At 34.5% G+C, this 23,927-nt stretch overlaps 1 protein-coding gene across 4 annotated transcripts in view; it reads left to right on the forward strand.

Moving 5' to 3' along the window:
• DBF4 (DBF4 zinc finger) overlaps nt 1-23,927 on the forward strand; it is a 30,375-nt gene that overhangs the window by 529 nt on the left and 5,919 nt on the right. The window contains exons 2-10 of one of the 4 annotated variants that reach the window (XM_047695302.1): nt 1,056-1,225; nt 8,010-8,189; nt 9,491-9,541; nt 10,034-10,103; nt 10,305-10,381; nt 17,388-17,424; nt 18,660-18,705; nt 22,217-22,345; nt 22,818-22,932. In XM_047695302.1, the coding sequence (XP_047551258.1) occupies nt 1,056-1,225; nt 8,010-8,189; nt 9,491-9,541; nt 10,034-10,103; nt 10,305-10,381; nt 17,388-17,424; nt 18,660-18,705; nt 22,217-22,345; nt 22,818-22,932 (875 nt within the window). Of the gene's footprint in view, nt 1-1,055; nt 1,226-8,009; nt 8,190-9,490; nt 9,542-10,033; nt 10,104-10,304; nt 10,382-17,387; nt 17,425-18,659; nt 18,706-22,216; nt 22,346-22,817; nt 22,933-23,927 lie in introns of those variants that run through there. The other 3 variants (XM_047695303.1, XM_047695304.1, XM_047695305.1) reach the window with 3 other exon arrangements.

The following is a 23,927-nucleotide window of genomic DNA, read 5'->3' on the forward strand; positions in this document are numbered from 1 at the left end:
ACGCTCCAGTCGCGGCCCCAAATTCCCGGGGGTGCCGTTGGTTGTAAAACTAGAAAACAGTTTGCGGACCTGAGACCTGCCCGGGCCTCGGACAGATGTTGAGACTCAGCTCAGGCCCTTTGAGGCTGCATTCTCGATTTGAAAGCAGAGGTGCTCGTGGCTTTTAGGTTTATGATTAAATTGGGTGATTGTGGGTGGGTTTTTGGCCTTATTCTTAAATTTATTTTTCTTCACTCGTAAAGTTAAGAGATACTATTTGTATTTCAAACACAGCACTGCTGTTTTCAACATTATAGACAGAAATGAAAGCATATTTCCATTTTCGACTACTTTGTATGGTAAAACAACAGCTTCCAAGTTTTTTTTCTTTTTTAATATGTCTAGAATATATATATCATGTATATATAAGAATTTCCAACGTATGAACAGATTGTGTTATGAACGTTAATTTTTAAAGCAGTTGTTTCCATCTCAGGTCTGTTTTCAAAGGAAATAATGAAGTGAATGATGATTTGGATCTTAAAATGGACCATTTAGTTCTAATATATAAACTATAGGAAACTAAACCTTGGAACGTTTTGAGGACACAGGCATCATGTATAACAGGTTTCTTCTGTTGACAAGTTTTTTAACATTTTAAGCCCGATTTCAGTGTTCAACAGAATATAGATCCTTCATAAATATTTCTGAGTAAATGCCTCTGGAATTTACGTAGGAAGGAGGAAAATCTTTCAAAAAGGTTTTAGATAGCTTCCACCATAATATGTAAAAACATGAACAAATGGCATGAATACTTACTGCAAGTTGAATTACTGGCTTAGAACAATAATTATTTTATGATATAGTATCTGTTAAAACAAGTATGGTATTTTGCTTTTATCCCAAGTGGTACTACAAAGAAATACATTAAAATGCCATTGAGTTTTTAACTGATGGGATTATAAAGATTTTTCCCCTTCTGTGATATGATGACTGTATAAAAATATTTTTACAACAGTAGAAATTTTCTGTCTACGTAAAACATGATCTAATTCTGTATTTTTTTTAAACAACAGGTGGGATCCAAGTAAAAAATGAAAAAAACAAATCTTTAAAATCTGTGAAAACTGATAACAAACCAGAAAAATCCAAATATAAGCCACTCTGGGGAAAAATATTTTACATTGACTTACCTTCTATCACCATATCTGAAAAACTGCAAAAGGACATTCAGGATCTGGGAGGGGTAAGTCAAAATATACACTTTAACAAAAAAGAAAAAAATTTTAGGTAGTACTTTATAGTATGTAAACACTATAGATTATCATATTGGGAAACATAACCATATAAGCACCAAGCTTAAAACTTTTATCAGCTATTTAACATTAACAAGAAACTATTTGTTTTAACTTTTTGTAGTCTAATAGGACTTTTAGGTTTCTGTGATTTTTAGTCTAGTGTAAATTTCGCAAAGTGTGAGAAATGTGACTCCCTCCTTTGTCCTGGTGGAACTTTTGATTCCCTTCTCATTGTAATGTTTATGTATCCACCAGATAGCAAGAACTCCTTGATTATAGTTATTGGGGAACTACATAAATTTGTCTGGACTAGCATAATAGTAAGAATGTTATTTGCAGAATAAGGAGAACCACATTGAACCACAAAGAGTTAAATTACTCTGAGTGGTAACCAACTCAATAGAATGAATGTCATTAGGGGCACAGAATTTGTGTTAATATTAAGAACTCTCTTTCATAACTTATACATTGAACAAATGATAATTAAGAAATTAGAAAATGTGAGCAAAATTTTAAGATTTTCTTGTGAGTAAGATTAATATGGCGTAAGTTTAGCAAGTGAGGTTAAGAATTTATTAATTTCTTTCCTAATTCTTCCTCTTTAAAAGGGTTTGTGATGCACTTTGAATTTGTTGAATAATCTTTGAATAATCTGCCATTCCTAGAATAGAAATTTGCAGAACAACATGTAATAAGTTTCTTAGAATTGTTTATTGGTGTGGTCCTCATTTTTTTGAAAGAGTGTAAGACAAGCATGGCTGGGGGCAGAGGGAAGGGAGAATGCAGGGCTCTATCCCAAGACCCTGGGGTCATGACCTGAGCCAAAGGCAGACACTTAACCAACTGAACAGCCAGGTACCCCTTGTTGTTAACTCATTTTCTTAAAACATTGCCACATTTGTCATAGCAGTAATATGTATCATAATGACCATATGACTGCATTCCTAAAAATCATGTTTTATAGGCCAGCCACCTTTGAATAAAGACTCCTTTCTTTTATTCATTTTAGAAAGTAAGTGCTTAAGGGTTAAGAGAAGTAAAATAACTGGCCCACTGTAGGATTAGCCTCCTAATTCCTCTAGCAATTAATGGCTACAAAGTAGCTATCTGATACATTTTCACAGCTTTCTCAAATATGATGAATAACCCAGGTCTAAATCAGTGATTTCAGGGGTGCCTGGTTGGCCTAGTCGGTTAAGGATATGCCTTCAGCTCAGGTCATGAACCCAGGGTCCTGGGATCAAGTCCCGACATTAATTGGGCTCCCTGCTCAGCTGGGAGCCTGCTGCGCCCTCTGCTAGTGCGCTCCTCTCTGTCAAATAAAGAAATAAAATCTTCATAAAAAGTAAATCAGTCATTTTAGATTTGTATTTTTAGCAGTAGAGCCCTTCAAACAAAGTCATTCAGAAGTCTAATGTATAAAGCCAGTAAAAAGGAAACTGTTAGGGGCGCTTGGGTGGCTCAGTGGGTTGGGCCGCTGCCTTCGGCTCAGGTCATGATCTCAGAGTCCTGGGATCGAGCCCCGCATCGGGCTCTCTGCTCAGCAGGGAGCCTGCTTCCTCCTCTCTCTCTGCCTGCCTCTCTGTCTGCTTGTGATCTCTCTGTCAAAAAAAAAAAAAAAAAACCACTTTAAAAAAAAAAACTTAAAAAAAAAAAAAAAAGGAAACTGTTAAAGCTAGAACACCAGTTCTGGTTAGTACAGGGATGCTTACCTTGCCCCCTTTTTCTCTCATTCCCACAGCAGTTCCTGAGGTACTTTCAAGAAACAAGTTTTGAACTAAATTAAGCATTTGATAATAGTTGGGAGACCTTTTGGTTATATACTTCAAATTTTTATCCTAAAATGGCTTGAAGTAGACCAATGAAGTAAAGAGCATATTAAGAACATGAGTTTTTACATTGTTTCTTTGAACTGTGGATTTTCAACTGAATTTGACTTAACTGTACTTAATTTCTCTTTTTAAAAAAAAATTTATCAACTTATGATCCCTCCGCACACTTATCTTTCCAATAATTCAGTGATGTCCTGTTTCTGTTCTTATGGCATTATTATCTCTATCCCTAAAAAAAAAAAAAAGACTTCTTTCAGATGATCTGTTACATGAATTATGAAGGAATTTTGATCTCTAGACACTAAGAGTTTTAGGGTTCAACTTTAAGAAATAGTTGAGGGGCGCCTGGGTGGCTCAGTGAGTTAAAGCCTCTGCCTTCGGCTCAGGTCATGATCCCAGGGTCCTGGGATCGAGCCTCATATCAGGCTCTCTGCTCAGCGGGGAGCCTGCCTCTCTGCCTGCTTGTGATCTCTGTCTGTCAAATAAATAAGTAAAATCTTTAAAAAAAAAAAAATAGTTACTTGAATAGACATTCCTTAAAAGAATGATTCTTGTTCCTTATTTTTTAGGATTACTTAGGCCCTTTATCATCTTGTAACTTATCTTCAGATTATAACCAATGTTGTCTTTTTCTGTAATTGTCCACTTTGTGCATTTGTTTTCTCTACTCTTAATGAAGACATACCCCATCTTCCTGGAGAGTACACATCTGACAAATTCAACCACTGCAAGCACAGCAGTGAAGTCTGACATAATGGGGAAATATCTTTTAATAGTGGCAAGGAATGTAGCTGTTTCAAAACCATCTAAAAAGGATATGGAACCAACCATATTTAGATCCATATGTAAACATTCTGGGCTAAAATAAGGCAGTTGAAGAACAGAGATGCCTTGCCATATCATGAACTTCAAGACAGAGTTACTCGTTCATTGTAACATTGAGTGACTCAAAAATGTTGCAAGTTTACTCTTTAAAAGACCTAAATTTGGGGTGCCTGGGTGGCTCAGTGAGTTAAAACTTCTGCCTTCAGCTCGGGTCATAATCCCGGGGTCCTGGGATCAAGCCCCGCATCGGGCTCTCTGCTTAGCGGGGAGCCTGTTTCCCCCCTTCTCTCTCTCTGCCTGCCTCTCTGCCTACTTGTGATCTCTGTCAAATAAATAAAAATTTTTTTTAAAAACCTAAATTCAACAATAGCTAATAAGTTGAAGACCATGATGAAACTAAGTCAGCACTGCAGGGGTATGGTATTTTGGTAGATTTGAAAAATGAATCTTAATGTCCATCCTGCCCCTGATCTAGGTTGAGATTACATGGGTACAATTAAATGTAACACAACATGTAATAGCAACAAGAGGGAGAAATTACTTCAAATTAAGAAATCTTGGAAGCTGTTGTACAGACACAATTTTAAGTCAGCTTTGAAGGATGGTTATGATTTGAGCATGTAGAAATTCATTCCAAAATTATTCCACTGGCATCTTTAGTATGCTAGCACTATTTTAGCTGCTGGGAATGCAAAAACACTTAAGATGTAGTCTACTACTCTCAGTCTAGGGGTACATCAGACACCTAAATCATTTACAGTATAGCTTTGTCAGTGCTTTAACAGAAGTTATGTAGAAATTATCATTAGAATAAATTGAAGAGGGACATCTGGGTGACTCAGTCGGGGAAGCGTCCAATTCTTGATCCCAGCTCAGGTTTTAATCTCATTGTTGTGACTTCAAGTCTCACATTGGGCTCCACCCTGGGCATGGAGCCTACTTAGAAAAAAAGTATAGAGATGAAAATGATTAACTTTGCCTTTAGGAATCATAGCAGAGATAGAACTTAACCTAAGTCTTGAAAGTCTAGTAGAAATATACCAGGTAGGATGGACAAACTAAATAAAGGGAAGAATATAGTTTATGTATAATTTGAACAACTAATGATATTACATTATACATATAACATAATATATGTATAATATTATATACATATAATATATAACATATACATATGTGTATTATATATATATATTATAATGATATTACATATACAGTGTGACTTGAGCTTGGGATTTAGATGGGGGGGAATAGCAAGAAACAATGTTATATCGGGGCTAAACCGTAAAAGACATTTTGTTTACTGATACAGGAACTGGAAAACCAAAGGAAATGTGTGATACTAGCATAAGGACATAGAGACAAAATAGAGACCCTAGAAATAAACCATCGTATATATGATCGATTTTCAGCAAGGGTGCCAAGACCATTCAGTAGGGAAAGGACAATCTTTTCAATAGCTGATGCTAGGAAAACTGCAAAGAATCATACATCGTATGCTAAAATTAGTTAAAAATGGGTCAAGTTCTAAATGTAAGAGCTAAAACTCTTAGAGGAAAGTATGGGGAAAAGCTTTATGACCGTGGATTTGGTGTTGATTCCTTGGATATGAAACCAAAGGTATAGCAAACAGATGAAAAAATAGATAAATTGGACTTAATAAAAAGGAAAAGGTTTTGTGCTTAAAAGGTTACTATCAAGAGGGTAAAAAGGACAGTCCACAAAATAGGAAGAAAAAATATTTGCAGATCATGTATCTGATTAGGTGATTAATATCCAGAAGAAGATACCATGTCACATCTGTTAGGGTGGTCAGTATCAAAAAAATACATGTTGGCAAGAATGTTTGGAGTTTGAAACCCTTTTGGGTTGGTGGAATTGTAAAATGGTATAACTGCTGTGGAAAACAGAAGTTGCATCCAAAAGAATTGAGAGCAGGACCTTGAGGAGATAATTTATATACTTATGTGCATAACAAGCATTATTCACAATAGACAAAAGGTGGAAACAACCCAAGTTTTCATCAGCAGATCAATGGATGAACAAAATGTACATACAATGGAATTTCATTCCTTTTCAAGGTTGAATGAAATTCTTACCCTTGCTAAAACATGGATGAACTTTGAAAACACTGTGCTAAGCAAAATAACTCAGACACAAAAGGACAATTATAGGATTTCACCTATGTGAATTATCTAGAATAGTTAAATTCATAGAAACAAAGTAGAACATGGATTAAAAGGGGCGGGAAGAGGAGAAGATGGAGTTACTATTTAATGGATAGTTTCAGCTTAGGATGGTGAAAAAGTTCTAGAAATGTATAGTAGTGATGGTTGCACAACATTATAATTGTACTTAACTGCCATTGAGTTGCATCTTAATAATGGTTAAAATGGTCAGTTTAATATATATTTATCACAATTAAAAAAAAAATACTTAGGAGAGAGGGGCTCCTGGGTGGCTCAGTGGGTTAAAGCCTCTGCCTTCGGCTCAGGTCATGATCCCAGGGTCCTGGGATTGAGCGCTGCATCAGTCTCTCTGCTCAGCGGGGAGCCTACTTCTCCCCACCCCAACCCCGGCTCTCTGCCTACTTGTGATTTTTGTCCATCAAATAAAATAAAAATATGTAGGAGAGTATGTTCTTTTTTTTTTTTTTTTTTTTTAAAGATTTTATTTATTTGTCAGAGAGAGCGAGGGAGAGAGAGCGAGCACAGGCAGACAGAATGGCAGGCAGAGGCAGAGGGAGAAGCAGGTTCCCTGACGAGCAAGGAGCCCGATGCGGGACTCGATCCCAGGACGCTGGGATCATGACCTGAGCCGAAGGCAGCTGCTTAACCAACTGAGCCACCCAGGCGTCCCAGGAGAGTATGTTCTTTTTGAAAAATTGGAACCTCTGGCAATGCTAAGCTCCACATATTTACGAAAATGAAGAAAGCATTTGATGTATAAATTATGCATTTATATTCCTCCTGGCCCTTGTGAGCATTTGAGTTTGTAATCCCTGAAATAAATAAATGTGGATATCTTATTTACTAGTTTATGAAAATGCTGCTCAGACAAAAGGGAAGTAGTGATGTACACTTAACAAGGGGGCCACTTGTGCAAGCAGCAAATTCTGCCTAATCGCTTAGATGGAATTAATTCATCTGTTCCATAGTTTGCTTCATTTTTTTTTTTATTATTTCCCTTTATGGTATGAGATCCTATAGAAACTAAATGTAGATTAAAATATTACAGAAATCTTACATTTATGAAAATAATGATTAGTAGTATTTATTTCTACTTTAATATTCCTGCCCTTGGATGGGAGTGATGTTTGATAACATTGACATCTGGTATCTGGTACTTGGGTTTATAAATTCAGGCATTTAAGCAGTGATTTTCAGACATTTTAGTAGGGAAATTATTTTCAGTCTTACACTCTGAGGGTAAGGATCCCCTTCTTCCTGTTAAAGTCTTATGATAAGATGTTAACTGATTTGAACTGTCCTGCCCAGTGTGATAGCCATCTGGTATATGTGGTATTGAAATTTAATTAATACTATGTTGAAGAAAACTTTAATTGCTCAGTCATATTAGTTACCTTTGTTACATTTTAAGTGCTGAGTAGCCACATGTAAGTTGCTACCATATTGAACAGTGCTAATAAAGAACATTAACCATTGCCTTAAGTTCTACTGGACAGTAGTGCATTTAGAGCATGGACTGAATCGGAGTATCTGTATTCAAATTCTGTTATTTACGCTGATGTAACCTCAACCAAGTCACTTAACTTCTCTTTAATTTTCTTTTCCACAAAATGAGGATATTAGTAATATTAGTACCATGGGGTTGTTATATGGATTAAATTAATTGGGATATATGAAGTACTTAAAAATAGTATCTAGCATATGCTGGCTGTTATTGGAAAGCCCATTGTACTTCCTCAGAATTTAGATTCAGAAGAACACAGTATAAAAACCACCAATTTACAAAATAATTGCAATGTGTCAAATTGGTATTTTAAGCTGTACCTGAAATATGAAACAGTTTATGGTTTATATGGCTTATTTGAAAATAGTTTGTTTTCCTTTAGCGAGTTGAAGAATTTCTCAGCAAAGATATCAGTTACCTTATTTCAAATAAAAAGGAGGCTAAATTTGCACAAACGTTGGGAAGAATTTCTCCTGTACCAAGTCCAGAATCTGCATATACTGCAGAAACAACTTCACCTCATCCCAGCCATGATGGAAGTTCATTTAAATCTCCAGATTCAGTAAGTCTCTTAAATGTGCTTTGAGATGTTCAGAAAGGCTATAGCCTGAGTATCTAATGATTTTTCAAGAGCAGACTGGCAGCAGAATTCATGTAGGTAGAACAATATCTACATTATGGGTGGCTTTCCTGTCAATAAGGTTACTATCTTATAGAAAGGTGATTTGTCTCCTAATACTTTGGGTCATACTCTGCTGAAATAATACTTTTTGCCTTTAGGGATGGCTTTATTTTATTTTTAAGAGTTAATTACAACTAAAAAGTAACAGCAGATCATTATTTAAAGTAGAAATGGAAACCTTTTCTTTGTGTCACAGCAGGAGTAGGCGAACTATGGCATGGGCCAAGTCCAGACTGTCCCTGTTTTTTACAGCCTTTGAGCTAACCATGGTTTTTACATTTTCAAATGCTTGGTCAAAACTCGAGAGAATATTTTATGACAAATTTAAATTCAGATATCAAAGTCCATAAGTAAAGTTTTATTGAAACTCAGCCAGACCTGTTACATAGTAACTGCTTGCTGTCCTGCTATAAAGGAAATATTGGATAGTTAGGACAGGTACTATAATGCTTACAGAACCTAAAACATGCTCTCTGGCCCTTTACAGAAAAGATTTGCCAGCCCCTTTTTTAGTTACTGATATCACATCTCTATTGACAAGTTAGAAGTTTCAGTGAGGGATAAATTAGGGAGGGGAAAAAATAGAAATATATACAAGAGGAAAAGTCAAGGAAAGCTCATGTATTTTTTCACTTTCATGCTTTTTTGGAGGAATGAGATAGTGACTAGTGGCTAGTTCCAAATTAATTGTTGGTCATAGCATTTCAATTTCTTTTCCAGTGTTGTATTTAAAATGAGAAATAACTATATATATATATATATATATATATATATATATATATATTTATAATAAATTGTGTATGTGTATACAATATTCTCAGGTCTCCATTTGAATACAAAATTGGAATCTGAACTTGTTAGTTATAGACAATTTACTACAAAACTGGGCTTTGTTCTCACTTTGTTCTCATTCAGTTGTTTAGATGCTCTTTCAAAAAAAGAAGGAAACTTTTTAATAGGTCTTATTATAAAGATCCTAAGGAAGTTGCCTTTTACTATACTTCATTGTGTGATATTCATTAAGACTTAAACAAATAAATGTCCCCTATTTAAAATGTTATATTAAAATTTATAGATTTTATTAATTAATTTAGCTATTTTAATACTTTTAAGTTTTTTTCCAATGAGGCACTGTTTTACAACTTTTTGATGTTTGAGCTCTGATTTTTTTTTTTTTATAGGTATGTTTGAGCAGAGGAAAATTACTAGTTGAAAAAGCTATCAAGGACCATGTAAGTATGAAATATAAAAATTTACTGTATATATTCTTTTATTAAGAACTCAAGTGGAAATGGAGATGTTCCTGAAATCTTCCTTTCCTCATTTTAATAGGAAAATATCAGCCTAGATCTCATTTTACAAAGAACAGAATCTACTTTTCATGAAGAAAGATCTCCATCTTGTGGCCTTTTAAAATATTACTGTAATTGTATGAAGCTTATGGCATTTTTGTATTTTTAAATGAACTTTCTTGAAACTGTTAACTGTAAGACTAAAGTTGCATTCTTGACAACTTAGTTGTCAAGAATATGGGAATATATTAAACAGGGTTAATTTATAAATTCCAAAAGAAAAAACTGATGTATTGATTGCTATTATAGCTATATAGAGTCTGTTCTGAATACCCACCTAAGTGACAGTAACCTTCAAATAATTTTTAAAATTTAGCCTCATTTAAATTTGTAATTTTCTAGAAAAACTATTAAACCTTTTTTATTTTACAGGATTTTATTCCTTCAAATAGTATATTATCAAATGCCTTATCATGGGGAGTAAAAATTCTTCATATTGATGGTAAGGATGTTACCAGTTTTTTTGACAGTATTTGTTAAAAGTATTAATTTGTGCTATTTGGTTCCTGATTTTACATAGGGAGAATTCTGATAGCAAGAGATAGCTATAATGGTAATTATTTCACCTAAATCTAATATGAAGAAAATAGCGGTCTTTAAAGGTGAAAATGCTAATCTTAAGCCTTTTTTTTTTTTAATGAAGACATTAGATACTACATTGAACAGAAGAAAAAAGAACTATATTTACTCAAGAAATCAAGCACTTCTGTAAGAGATGTGGTATGTTATTTTCCTTAATTTTTAAACTAATTAAAGTGATCAAGGTTTTTTGTTTTTTGTTTTTTTTAATCTGTAAATTTTTCTTACCAAGTAGAAAGTATTACTGCCAGAATATCCTAAGGGTAAACCCTTGTATTGTATTCATTTTTCCGTTATTTGAGTATCCTGTGTTATCCTGTATCATTTAACTTTGAGGATTTTCTCATGAGGTAAAAGTTGTTTCTGGGATTTTTTTTTCTTCTTTGGTTGCTCTTGCTTTTAACCAGCCACTTTAGTTCATTCTGAAGGAAAACATAATTGGCTTATTGCATGAAAAGCTTCTAATATGTATAATATACTTTCAATTGCTGTAGATAGTGTTATAACAAAGTCTTGCTACGTACTATGATTATCTGGTCTGACCTCAAAATGTTTGCTAAGTAAATGCATTAGGCATTACAGTGTTAGACTTAATGTTTCCATATCTTGTCTCTTCCCTTTTCAAAAACTAGCTTTTTCCTCAAAGCCTCTATACAGAATCAAGGTTCTTCCTTGGAAATAAGTGCAATAAAACCTCTCTTAATCTATATCCTTCCCTACTTTCCAGTCTTTATATCATCCAGACTTGTTAAATCTCCACTTTTATGCTTCCCATTCACTCTTGAACCTATAAGGTATAAAACTACTGACTGATTTGCCAAATGGAGTTAACAGTTTTTAAAACCATTTAGGTTCTATCAGCTGTTGCTCATTTCCTCCTTTAATTTACCTATTTTCTTCTGCAACTTCTCTCATCCTAGTTGTCTCATGGTTTTCATACCCGTGTATTCTTTTGTGGTCTGCTTTTTCTTCACTCAATACTTAAATGACTAAAATCTAAAAGGAAAAGTGTATAGATGAGTATATATAAAGACGTGTAGCCATAAGTACATTGGCATGTTTGGGAAATTTTCTGTAATGTAATACAACTTGATTTTTGAGTGGGAGAATGATAAGAAAGGAAGCAGGAAAAATTGGCAACTTCACATAGGACCTTGCAACACTATATAAAGGAATTAAGTTTATCTGGAAGGATTTGGAAAATTATTGAAAGATTAATAGGAAAGTAACCTGATCGAATAGATAGAAATACCTTCTGGTTGCCAGTAAAGCATGTGTCCTGGCAAGACTGACATTTGGACAGTGGCCTTTTTTTTTTTTTTTTTTTTTTTTTTTTAGATTTTATTTATTTGACAGAGATCACAAGTAGAGAGAGAGAGAGGAGGAAGCAGGCTCCCTGCCTAGCAGAGAGCCTGATGTAGGACTCGATCCCTGGACCCTGAGATCATGACCTGACCTGAGCTGAAGGCAGAGGCTTAACCCACTGAGCCACCCAGGCAGCCCCTGGACAGTGGCTTTTGAATTCTTTTGAACAAATTGGTAGTAAGAAACCTATTTTATTTCATGACTACGCCATAAATGCGTGTTATACACACAGACACTTAAAGTCTTTATGAATTTTATGTTTTTAATCACATTTGTATAAGATAGGAAAGACAGAAAAGAACAGTTTACTTATTGCTTAAGTAAAAGTATTAATACTTTGAATGTTTTATTTACAAGTTAAAAAAAAAAACCCTCCAAATGGCTATTCCCAAATTTTTATAAAGTACCGGCTGAATATTCCTTGATTGAAGTAAGCTAAATACATATAAACCTTCTTTATTGCACTTTGCAGATTTTTTGGATTGTATGTAGAAATAGATGTATGAAAATGTAAACCCACAAGAACATTATGGTTTCAGAATACACCAGTATATTATTTCTGTCTGTATGCAGTGTATATAAATATATATTTGAAACAAGTTTCATGAAACATTGCTTATCCTTAATGCGATTCGTGCCAGTATTTTTATAGTATTCTCTCTTCATTTTTTAAAAATACTAGTCACAACTCTAAATTGATATTAAATCTGCTAATAGGTCACTGTTCATAGTTTAAAAAGTATTCAGGGGGCGCCTGGGTGGCTTAGTTGATTGAGTGTCCTGATTCTTGATTTAGGCTCAGGTCATAATGATCCCAGAATTATAGGATCAAGCCCTGCGTCATTCTCTGTGCTCAGTAGGGAGTCTGCCTGAGATTGTTTCTCTCTCCCTCTGCTCACTCTCAATTCAAATCTTTTTTTAAAAAAAGTATTCAGGGTGGGGCAGCTGGGTGGCTCAGTGAATTAGGCTTCTCATTCTTGGTTTCGGCTCAGGTATTGATCTCAGGGTTGAACCCCGTGTCCAGATTCTGCTTGAGGTTTTTTCCTTTCTCTTTCTATCCCCATCCATTCCTCCCCAACTCTGTGTTCTCTCTCTCTCTAAAATAAATAAATAAAACCTTAAAAAAATGTGTTCAGGAATATTTTGTTTACACATGCAACCATCAGTATTTAACAGATAGTCCTATTAGGTGTGAAGCAGTAGGAGTATTTGCCCTCATGAAACAAAAACAATGACAAGTGTGATAAATACCTGTGAAACATTTTACTTTTCTCAAAACCAAAAGGATTAGAATACCAAATATCTCTGTAATCCAGAATGTATAACCGGTCAACTTAATTCTAATACTTGAAAATTTTTTCTGTATATAAAAAGAAAATGTTTCTGGAAAATTTCTGGTTTGTCAAGTACTAAAACATAAACTCTTCAGTAAAGATGCATTTGTGGATCTTGAATGGACATGTATAAATCTTCTGCACACTAAAGACATACAAATTTTAAGGCATTATATTCTCTTAATTGCTCTTGTTAGCCTTTATCTTTTAGAAAAAAGTTGAATGAATGTATTGCGCTTCACTATTTAAAATCCTTGGAGGTTTTTTTTCTTTTCTCATTTTACCTGAAACTTTGAGGATTTTTTCTGTATATTTACATGAGGAATATTAGTCTTTTACTTCTTGATGTGTTTGGTTTTAGTGTCAGGGTGGTGCTGCTCTCATAAAATGCTGGAACATATTTCCACTTATATTTTCTAGATAAGTTTTTGTAGAGTTGCTTTTATTTCTTAAGTGTTGATAGTATTTACCAGGAAGGTTATCTGGGCCTGTATTTTTTTTTTTTTTTTTAATTCCTAACTATGAATTCAGTTTCTTTATTAGATAAAAGAAATTCAGGTTATTTATTGCTTATTGAGTACACTTGGATAGTTTGTTTTTCAAGGAATTTGTGCTTGTTGTTTAAACTGTCAAATTGATGGCAAATCTATTTGTAATAGTCCCGTATTAAGCTTTTAATGTTTATAGAGTCTTAATGACATCTTTAATTCCTGAGATCATTATTGCTTTTTTCCCTTTTTGTTCAGTTGGGCTAGTTATCAGTTTCGTCTTTTCAAAGAACCAAGTCTACTGTAAATTTTTTTTTGAGCTCTGCTTTACTGCTGTTCCATACATTTTATGTAGAACTTCATAGATACTTATGAACTTTATTTACATATTTACATGTATAATATATATGTTATATATATTTATATATGTGTATATATATCTATATTGACAAGTCATCATCACTTAAAGTCCGTAGTTTACGTTAGGGTTCACTTTTAGGTGTTGTACATTGTATAGGTTCACACAAATGATTAGTGATATATATTTGCCATCACAGTAACCTACAGAATAGTGGAATATTTTCCATAAAAATGTTCCATGCTATATCTTTTCCTCCTTCCCTCCCTCACTTACTCCTAACAACTACTGATCCTTTTTCCATAGTTAAGCCTTTTCCAACGTGTCATATAATTGGAGCCATACAATATATAGCCTTTTCAGATTGTCTTCTTCAGTAAGTGATAGGCATTTAAAATTTCTCCATGTCTTTTCATGACTTGATCTTTTTTTTTTTTTCTTTCCTTTAAACTGCTGAATGATGCCATTGTCTGGATTTGCCACAGTTCATCCACCTTCTGAAAGACATCTTGGTTGCTTCCAAGCTTTGACATTATGAGTAAATTATGTGTATATAAACATCCATGTGTAGGTTTTTGTGTGGACACTAGTTTTCAACACATTTGGATAAATACCAAGGAGCATGATTGCTGGATTATATGGTTAGAGTATGTTTAGTTTGGTAAGAAGCTGCCAAACTGTCTTCCAAAATGGCTGTACCATTTTGCATTTCTACCAGCAATGAATGAGCTTTTGTGGATTTCTGTTTTAATTTTGTTATGGTTAAATACTTTGACCATATGTATGGTCACATACTTTGTGTGATTTCAGTTCTTTTAAGTTTACTGCTGCTTGTATAGTCCAGAATCCAGTCTTTTATTCTTTTTATGATTTTATTTACTTATTTGAGAGAGTGAGCACACATGTACAGGGAGAGGGACAGAGGGGGAGGGAGAGAATCTCAAGCAGGCTGTGCGCTGAGCTCAACACAGGGCTCCATCTCACGACCTTGAGATCATGAAACTTAACCAAAACCAAGATTCAGACACTTAACCCACTGAACTGCTCACATACCCCCAGAATATAGTCCGTCTTAATGCCAGCAAGTCCCATGGGCACTTAAAAAGTATATTCTGAGGTTAATGGGTGGAATATTCTTATAGATGTCAAATAGGTCAAATTGCATAGCTTTTCTGTATTCATACTGATACTCTATCTTAGTCTAGCCATTATGGAAAGAGTGGAGTATTGAAGTTCCCAAATATGTTGTGGGTTTGTGTATTTTTCCTTCTTGTTCTATCATAGTTTTTGGTTTGTGTATTTTGAGCCTTCTTAGATGTGCACACATGTCTTCTTGGTGAATTGACCTTGTTACTATATAACATTCCTTTGTCCCTTTTAGTATTTCTTGTTCTGAGGTCTTTGAATATACTACGGCCACTCCAGCTTCCTTGTGATTAGTGTTTACATGGTCTTTTTTATTCCTTCTACATTTACCATGTCTATGTATTTATTTTTAAAATTGGTTTCTTACAGACAGTTGGAAAGTTGTCTTTTTATCATATCTGGCCATCTCTTTTAATTGGTATGTTTTAATGACTTATACTTAATATTAGTACAATTTAGGCCTGCCAATATACTAATATTTCTTTGATAGTGTTCTCTGCATTTTATTCCTTTGTTTTCTTCTTTTTCTGCTGCTTTTCAGATTGTTTGAAGATCTTTCTATTGGCTTTTTGGCCAAATTCATGTTTTTTTGTTTTAGTGGTTGCTTAGGTTTAACTATATCTACGTAGTTATATCTACATATCTTCACAGTCTTTTTAGGGTTAATATTTAATCTACTTCAAATAAAACATAGAAGCCTTAAAACTTTTTGAGCTCTCTATCCTCCCCCACTAGTCTTTATGATAGAGTTATTTTTGTTACATTTGCATTTATTGATAAACCCACCAGGCGTGTTAACCTTTTTCCTCGAAAAAGTCATGTAGAAGAGAATGTGAGAATGTCTTTATTTTGCCCTCATTCCTGCAAGATCTTTTCACTGGATAACAAATTAGGAATAAGAAATTCTTTAGGTCAGTACTTCACAGGTGTTCTACAGCTATATTCTGGCTTCCATGAATTTTGATGAAAAATTTGCAGTCATTCAGATTATTTTTTTCTTTTCTTTTTTTTTTAATATTTTATTTATTTATTGGACACAGAGATCAGAGGTAGGCAGAGTAGCAGGCAGAGAGAGAGGGGGAAGCAGTCTCCCCACTGAGCAGAGAGCCCAATGCGGGGCTCAATCCCAGGACCCTGAGATCATGACTTGAGCCAAAGGCAGAGCCTTAACTCACTGAGCCACCCAGGCACCCCAGATTGTTATTTTCTTATAAATAATGATCATTTTTCCCTATGTACTTAGCAAATTTTTAATTTATCTTTGGTTTTCAACCATTTGGTTGTGATATGCCTTGGCTTGGGTTACTTAGAGATGTTTCTGTTTGTTGTTCACTAAGATTTTTAGAACTATAAATCTATGTTTGGAAAGTTTGGGATATTTTGTTAAAATTCTTTTTCTTCACCATTCTGTTTGTTTCTGTATTTCCAATAACACTAAATTTAGACCTTTTATATTAATTATAGCCTAGAATACAAGGTACTTATTGGGTACTGTTCATATTTTCCCCCATTCTTCTTTTCTCAGTTCTTCTAATTAAAGATTTCAATTCATCAGTCTTCCAGTATGCTGACACTTCACTTGTTCATCTATGTTCTGTTTTCAAGCCCATCCAGTTAATTCTGTATTTCACATCATGTATTTTTCACTTGATTTCTATACTAGTCTTCACTAGACTTCTACAATTTCCTTTCTTTGTTGTTGTTTTTTGTTTTTTGTTTTTACAGTTTTTCTGCTGAGAATTTGTATCTCTCCATCATTTTAAGTGTATTTGCCCTTACCTTAGAGTCTTTTTCCTGGCTCCACTACTTGCTGCCAACTCTGTAATTAGAGGTTTATCCTTCAGGCAACATTGTGAGGAAAAGGGGTTGGGAAATATACCCCCTTAAAGTGGTTTCTCTGAGTTTGGCTTCCTTCTACAATATGCCTGCTTTTGTTTACTTTTTAGTCCCCATGTAGTTGCTCATTGTATTTTCCCCAGAGTTTTAGTAGTAATCAGTGGGATTGTTTGACCGTATTGGACATATTCCACCTTGACAAGAATCGACAGACTGTAATAAGTACTTTAATAATTCCTTTGTTTGGTCTATCACAGAATTTTGCTCAGTAAGGGCATCAATATAACCTTAGGACTATTTTTAGATTATTTTATTAACTGTAGCTTTTCCTCATTGGTTGATTTCTTTCTGTAAAGGCAAAAACAATTTTAGCTAGAATGCAAGGTATTTGTTGGGTGTATTGTAAAAGTGAGCTTGTATTATATTCATTGTTTCATTTCTTTCGTTGACTTGATTTTTGAAAAAGCAAGTTTTCTCTTTTTTCCCCAACAAAACTATAGTAATTACCCTTCTTTTATATAGTTCTTTTCCTGTATGATTGTCTTCAGGATAAAAAGGAGCAGTTGCTGTTTTCATTGTACTTTCAAATGCAGTCTTCTTCTTCTTTTTTTTTTTTTTAGGGAAAAAGAGTAGGTATTGGCACACAGAAAGCAAGAAGTAAGTATTTTGAAATCCTTAGGTGTATTTGATATGCTTTTAGAAAGTAGAACAGATCTTATAAAAAATCCTCTGAAAAATCATGTAAACAACTCCTCAGGGAACATGTTTAATAGGTCTTAAATTTTTTTGAGACTATGGACCCCTTTTCAGAATAATGTTTTTAAAAAACATGTAAAAATTACTAGATTACTGAGAAAGTCAGTAAATGAAATTCAGTTGTCAGAAAATTTTTAATTATGAAATGGTGATATACTTGGTTTTTTTTACACACTTAAAACAAGTGCTAGCAGTGATTCTACTGTAATTTTGGAAGTGGTGAGCATAAATGATGTCTTGAGATCCGTAAAACTAATATGAAGGTATTTCATTTGCTTTCAGAATTACAGGCACTGCTAAGACCACTGTAATCCTGTTGCTTATATGCATAACTAGAGGAAGTGTTAAATTTCAGTTAGAGATTGATGAAAATAAAAATTGGATTTTTTTCCCCTGTTTTAGCTCATGATTCTTCTGAATTCTATTCATAGATCCTTTGGGGGAATCCCTTCATTTTAAGAATCTCAGAATGTGGACAGAATTCTGTCATTTTGGAAATGGACTGATACTGTAAAATAACTCACTTGAGACTTAAAACTGAATTGGAATGAAAGAGATAATGGATACAGATGGTCCTTGACTTAACGATGGCTTGATTTAAAATTTTTCACCTTTATGATGGTGTAATACACTTTCAGTAGAAACTGTACTTTGAATTTTGAATATTGCCCTTCTCCTGGGTGGGCAGTATGCCATACAAAACTCTCCTGATGCAGCAGCAGCAACAATGAGCTGCAACTCCCATTCAGTCATTTGGTCACAAGGGTGGGCAACCAATATACTTAAAACCATTCTGTTTTTCACTTTCAGTACAGTATTCAACAAATTATATCACCTATTCAACATTTTTTATTATAAAATGGGCTTTGTGTTCGATGATGTTGCCCACCTATAGGTTAATGTAAGTGTTCTGAGAATGTTCTTAAGTTAGGCTAGGGCTAAGCTGTGATGTTTGGTGGGTTAGGTGTATTAAATGTATTTGTAACTTAAAATGGCTTTATCAAAGTGTAACCCTAATTGTAAATTGAGGAAGATCTGTTCATAGTTTGGAGGGATTTTTTTTTTAGCCAGGGTATTTTTTTTTTTAATTTCCTGGATTTGTGCATATCTAATAATATGTTTTGTATGTTCTCAAGCAGGTAGACTCAAAAAACCTTTTGTAAAAGTGGAAGATATGAGCCAGTAAGTATCTAAGTTGATTGGTAATTTAAATATAATATTAAAAGAGAAAATCTAATTAAGCTATTTCCACTAATACCATTAGGTCTTTGTATGTAAGTTTTATATTATACTAATACACAGGTGGCACAAGTTGCAGAAAATAGCATTAAATTTGCTCAAAAATTAAGCAATTTTCACTTAGTTTCAGTATGCTATAGGTCATAATTCCTTCAAATATCTACTTTAGAGCAATCATGAAACCAACTCATTCATAGTATTTCAAATAACTGTTCACTAGCTAAATGGAATACCATGTGCTTAGAACTACTATTTAAAGATTGCTTATACTTTGTTAAATATATTATTAGGTACTATTTTGATGTACAAAGTGGAATATAACATTTAATTTAGTAGTTTTCCTGAACTCACTCTGAAGTTTTGTAAGTTAATCTTAAGACTATAAGTAAATTAATTTGGTGTGGGAGAATTTTATAACTTTTTCTTGACATTCTTCCTTTAGACATGTGTGATTCATTCTTTTGGGTACTCCCTGAAGTGACAAAGATGTATTGAATGCCTCTTTTTATGAAGTGTATTATTATGAAAAAAATGCAGTTCAAAATTAGACCTAGAGAAGGCGCCAATATATGGAAAGACATTCCACCGTCATGGACTAGAAGACTTCATATTGCTAAGATGTCATTGCTATCCAAAGTGATCTACAGAGTCAGTGCAAGCCCTGTGAAAATCCCAATGACTTTTTTTTTTTTTGCAGAAGGGGAGAAATCCATCCTAAAATTCATATCAAATTGCAAGGGACTCCAAATGTCCAAAGCAATCTTGAAAGGAAGAACAAAATTGAAGACCTAAACTTGATTTCAGAATTTTCCAAAAGCTCAATCACAACAGCTTTTTAATGATGTAAAGACAGATGTGTAGACCAATGGAAAAGAATAAATAGCTAAGAAATAAATCTTTACATTTAGGTCAAATGACTGTTGGCAAGGATGTTAAGATCATTTAGTGGGGAACGGACAGTCTTCAGCAGTGGTATTGAGAAAACACATATCCACATGTAGAAGAATGAAGTTGGATCATTAATTTATACCATATATAAAATTAACCCAAAATAGATCGAAGACCTAAAAGCATAAAACCCTTGGAAGAAAACAAGGGAAAAGCTTTATGACATTGGATGTTGTAGTGATTTCTTGGATATGACATCAAAAGCACAAATAACAAAATTATAAATTTGTGTGCATAACAGAGTGAAATGGGATGGAACTACGGAATGGGAGAAGATATTTGCAAATCATACATATATTTAATAAAGTGTAATATGTGGGGGAGCTTAGGAAGATGGTGGAGTAGGAGGACCTTAAGCTCACCCCTTCCCTTGTTTACAACTAACTAGTTAGCACTTGCATCCAAATAAATAAACCAGAGAATGATGTGAAGACTGGCAGAACAAAATTCTCAACAATGTAGAGAATAAGCTGCATTTGAAAGATGAGGCAGGGCAGAGATGGTGACTGGGCGCTGCCTACAGGAGGGAGGGAGTTGTAGGCTGTGGCTCAGAGAAGTGATGAGAACACCAGGGAGCCCATTAGGAGAAGATAAATTCCTATCATGTCTGGGTTTGGAAACCAGAGGGGTGAAATCCCTAACTTTGTATAACCACTCAGACTTAGATCTTGGAGCTTTTAAAGTCTTCTGACTTGGCACTGGATGAGCTGGGAGGGCAAATGATAACTGGGTCCCTACCCTTAAAGGGATAGCAGCCTATGGAGAGGCAACATAGAAGCTGTAGCTTGAACAATGCCTGGGGCAAACAGGAACAGCCCTGGCTGATGTAGGGATTTATTAAATTACTGTATTATAAGCACCTGAAACCGATGTAATGCTGTGTGTTAACTATATCGATACTCAAATAAAAATCAAAAAAATGAAATATAAAAAAGTCAACAGAAAATCAAATTATCAGTTTGGGGTGGGGGGTTGTTTTGATTTGTTTCAAGATTTGAGAGCGCCCTTGTGCGCTTGAGTACAGAAAAGAGCAGAGGGAGAGAATCTTTGCACAAACTCCCTGCTGTCTGCCTTGGTGCTCTCTCAAGACCAATGAGATCATGACCAGAGCCAAAACCAAGAGTATGGACGCTTAAATGACCTAGCGCCTCTCAATTTATCAGATTTAAAAAATGGGGAAAGGACTTAACATGTCTTCAGAGATGTACAGGTTGCCAACAAATACATGAAAAGATGTTCACTATCACAGAAATGCCAGTCAAGACCACTGTGCGGTATCTATCACTTCACAGCCATTTGGATGGCTATTACAAAAACAACACCACCACCAACAAAAAACCTAGAATAATAGGTATTGGCAAGGAAGTGGCAAAATTGGAGCCCTTGTGCACTGTTGGTGCGATTGTAAAATAATGTAACCATTGTGGAAACTAGTATGGAGGGTCTTCATGAAATTGGGACTATGATCTGATCTCGCAGTGTCACTTCTGGTTATATATCCAAAAGAATTGAAAGCAGGCTCTCGAAGAGATGCTTGCATATGCAGCACTATTTACAGTAGCCCAGTGGTAGAAGCAGTCCATATGTCCATCAATAGATAAATGGATGATGTGGTAAATACATAGAATGGAGTATTACTCAACCTTAAAAAAGGGAATGAAATTCTGACAAGTGTTCTACACATGGATGAACCTTGAGGACATTATGCTGAGTGAAGTAAGAGGAAAAATACTGCAAGATTCTAGTTGATGAAGTACTTCAGAGTAGTCAGATTCATAAAGTAGAGTGATGGTTTTAAGGGGTGGGCAGAGAAGAAAGAATGGGGAGTTATGGTTTAATGGATACAGAGTTTTGAAAAATGAAAAGGGCATCATCCATCTGGAGATGGATGATATTAATGGTTGGAAAGCACTGTGAATGTACTTAATGCAGCTGAACTGTATTCCTAAAAATGGTTGAAAATGGTACCTGGCCAGCTCAGTTGGTAGAGCATGTAACTCCTGATGTTGGTTTTGGAGTTCAAACCCCATTTTGGACATAGAGATTACTTAAAAAAAAAAAAAGTTTAAGGTAGTAAATTTTGTGGGTATTTTACCATAATTAAAAAAGTATTTAGGGGCACCTGGGTGGCTCAGTGGGTTGAGCCACTGCTTTCGGCTCAGGTCATGATCCTGGGTCCTGGGTTCAAGCCCCGCATCGGGCTTTCCGCTCAGCGGGGAGCCTGCTTCCTCCTCTCTCTCTGCCTGCCTCTCTGCCTGCTTGTGATTTCTCTCTGTCAAATGAATAAAAATCTTTAAAAAAAATAAAAATAAAAAAAATAAAAAAATAAAAAAGTATTTATATTAAACAAAAAGATACTAGGTCTAGGAATTGAGAAGGGAAGCCTAATTAATTACTATTATTTATCTCAGATTCCAGATGAATGCCATGATTTTGAAATACAAGATTTCAGTTGTATTTTTTTAATCATAAACAATCTCATGTATTTGTCTTTTTATTTTTTTAGACTTTATAGACCATTTTATCTTCAGCTGACCAATATGCCTTTTATAAATTATTCTATTCAGAAGCCCTCCAGTCCATTTGATGTAGATAAGCCATCTAGCATCCAAAAGCAAACTCAGGTTAAACTAAGGTTTGTTTAACCTTCATGTAATTTTTTCTTTTTACGCAGACATTTAAAACAATTCATTAAATGCTATGGTTGTGTGTGTGTGTGCGTGTGTGTGTGTGTATGTGTGTGTGTGTAAAATCACTGTTATGTTTTCCCCCTGTATATTTTTAATGCTGGGTTAGAAGTCTGAATCTTTTCTAAGTATGTCACTTTTAGACATGTTAGATCAATAGATTAAGGTTGAGGGGTGGCTTTGTAAGTATTTACAAGTAATTAAAGTGTGTTATTTCTCCTAAGTATCTGAAATATTCTCCAGAAAAATCACTACATTTTTAGTTTGCTTCTCAATTTCTTAGAAAGAAATGTATTTAAAAGTAATTATTGATATAAACATCTGTGGAGATTATGGCAGATTGTCTGGTAGGTGAGAACTGTACATTTTATAAATTATTAATGTTCATCAAATAATTCTTTTATCATATATTTCTATTAGAATCCAAACGGATGGCAATAAATGTGGTGGTATCCCAATTCAACTCCAGTTGAAAGAGAAGAAAAAAAAAGGATATTGTGAATGTTGCTTGCAGAAATATGAAGATCTCGAAAGTGTAAATGTGATTTTATATTTAGGGGATTGATATTTCTAAAACTATGAATATTTACTGTGTAAATATTAGCTTGTTTTTCTGATTGTGGTTTGCAACTTGATAATGACTAAATAACATGTATCTCTTTTTGATAGAATTATCTTAAATTTTAGGAACCCAAAGTGGGAAAATGTATATTTAAAACTAATTTTTATTCATTCAGCATATACTTATTGAGTACCTACGTTGCACCATGTCAGTACTCTGAACAAGCAGCATTGAACATAGGAGACCAATTCTTTATCTTTATGAAAATTACATTCTATGAAAGGGGAGGAGAGGGGCGCCTGGGTGGCTCAGTGGGTTAAGCCGCTGCCTTCGGCTCAGGTCATGATCCCAGGTCCTGGGTTCGAGCCCCGCATCCGTCTTTCTGCTCAGCAGGGAGCCTGCTTCCTCCTCTCTCTCTGCCTGCCTCTCTGCTTACTTGTGATTTCTCTCTGTCAAATAAATAAATAAAATCTTTAAAAAAATAAAATAAAAAAAAAAGGGGAGGAGAAATAGGTAACCATGTATTTAGAAAGTAATTAAGTATATGTAGAGAACATTAGATTAGTTCTATGAGAAACTAAAGCCAGAAAGGGTGTGTAGATATTTATTTAGACAAGGAATAGCTAACTGATAAAGTGATATTTGAGTAGAAACCTAGGAAGTGAGGGAACATGACTTGTGGATATTGAAATAAGCAGTACAGGAGTACTAAATTAAACTAATTGTTAGTACTGAAGAAGCCATTCAACTAATGGTGGTGGCCTGGCAGAAGTGATGAGGCTTAGTCAGATTGTGGATATAATTATAAGTGGGGCAAAGAGAATTTGCCAGGGGATTGGAAGTTGGGAGTGAGTAGAAGATGCTTCAGGCCTGAGCAATTAAAAAATGGGCATGTGATTTACTAATGGTAGGATGAGAAGAAAGTAGAGATTATTCTTTGAAGTAGTGGAAAGAGAAATAAGAATAGT

The sequence above is a fragment of the Lutra lutra genome, chromosome 11, assembly GCF_902655055.1.
Source record: "Lutra lutra chromosome 11, mLutLut1.2, whole genome shotgun sequence".
Taxonomy (NCBI): Eukaryota; Metazoa; Chordata; class Mammalia; order Carnivora; family Mustelidae; genus Lutra; species Lutra lutra.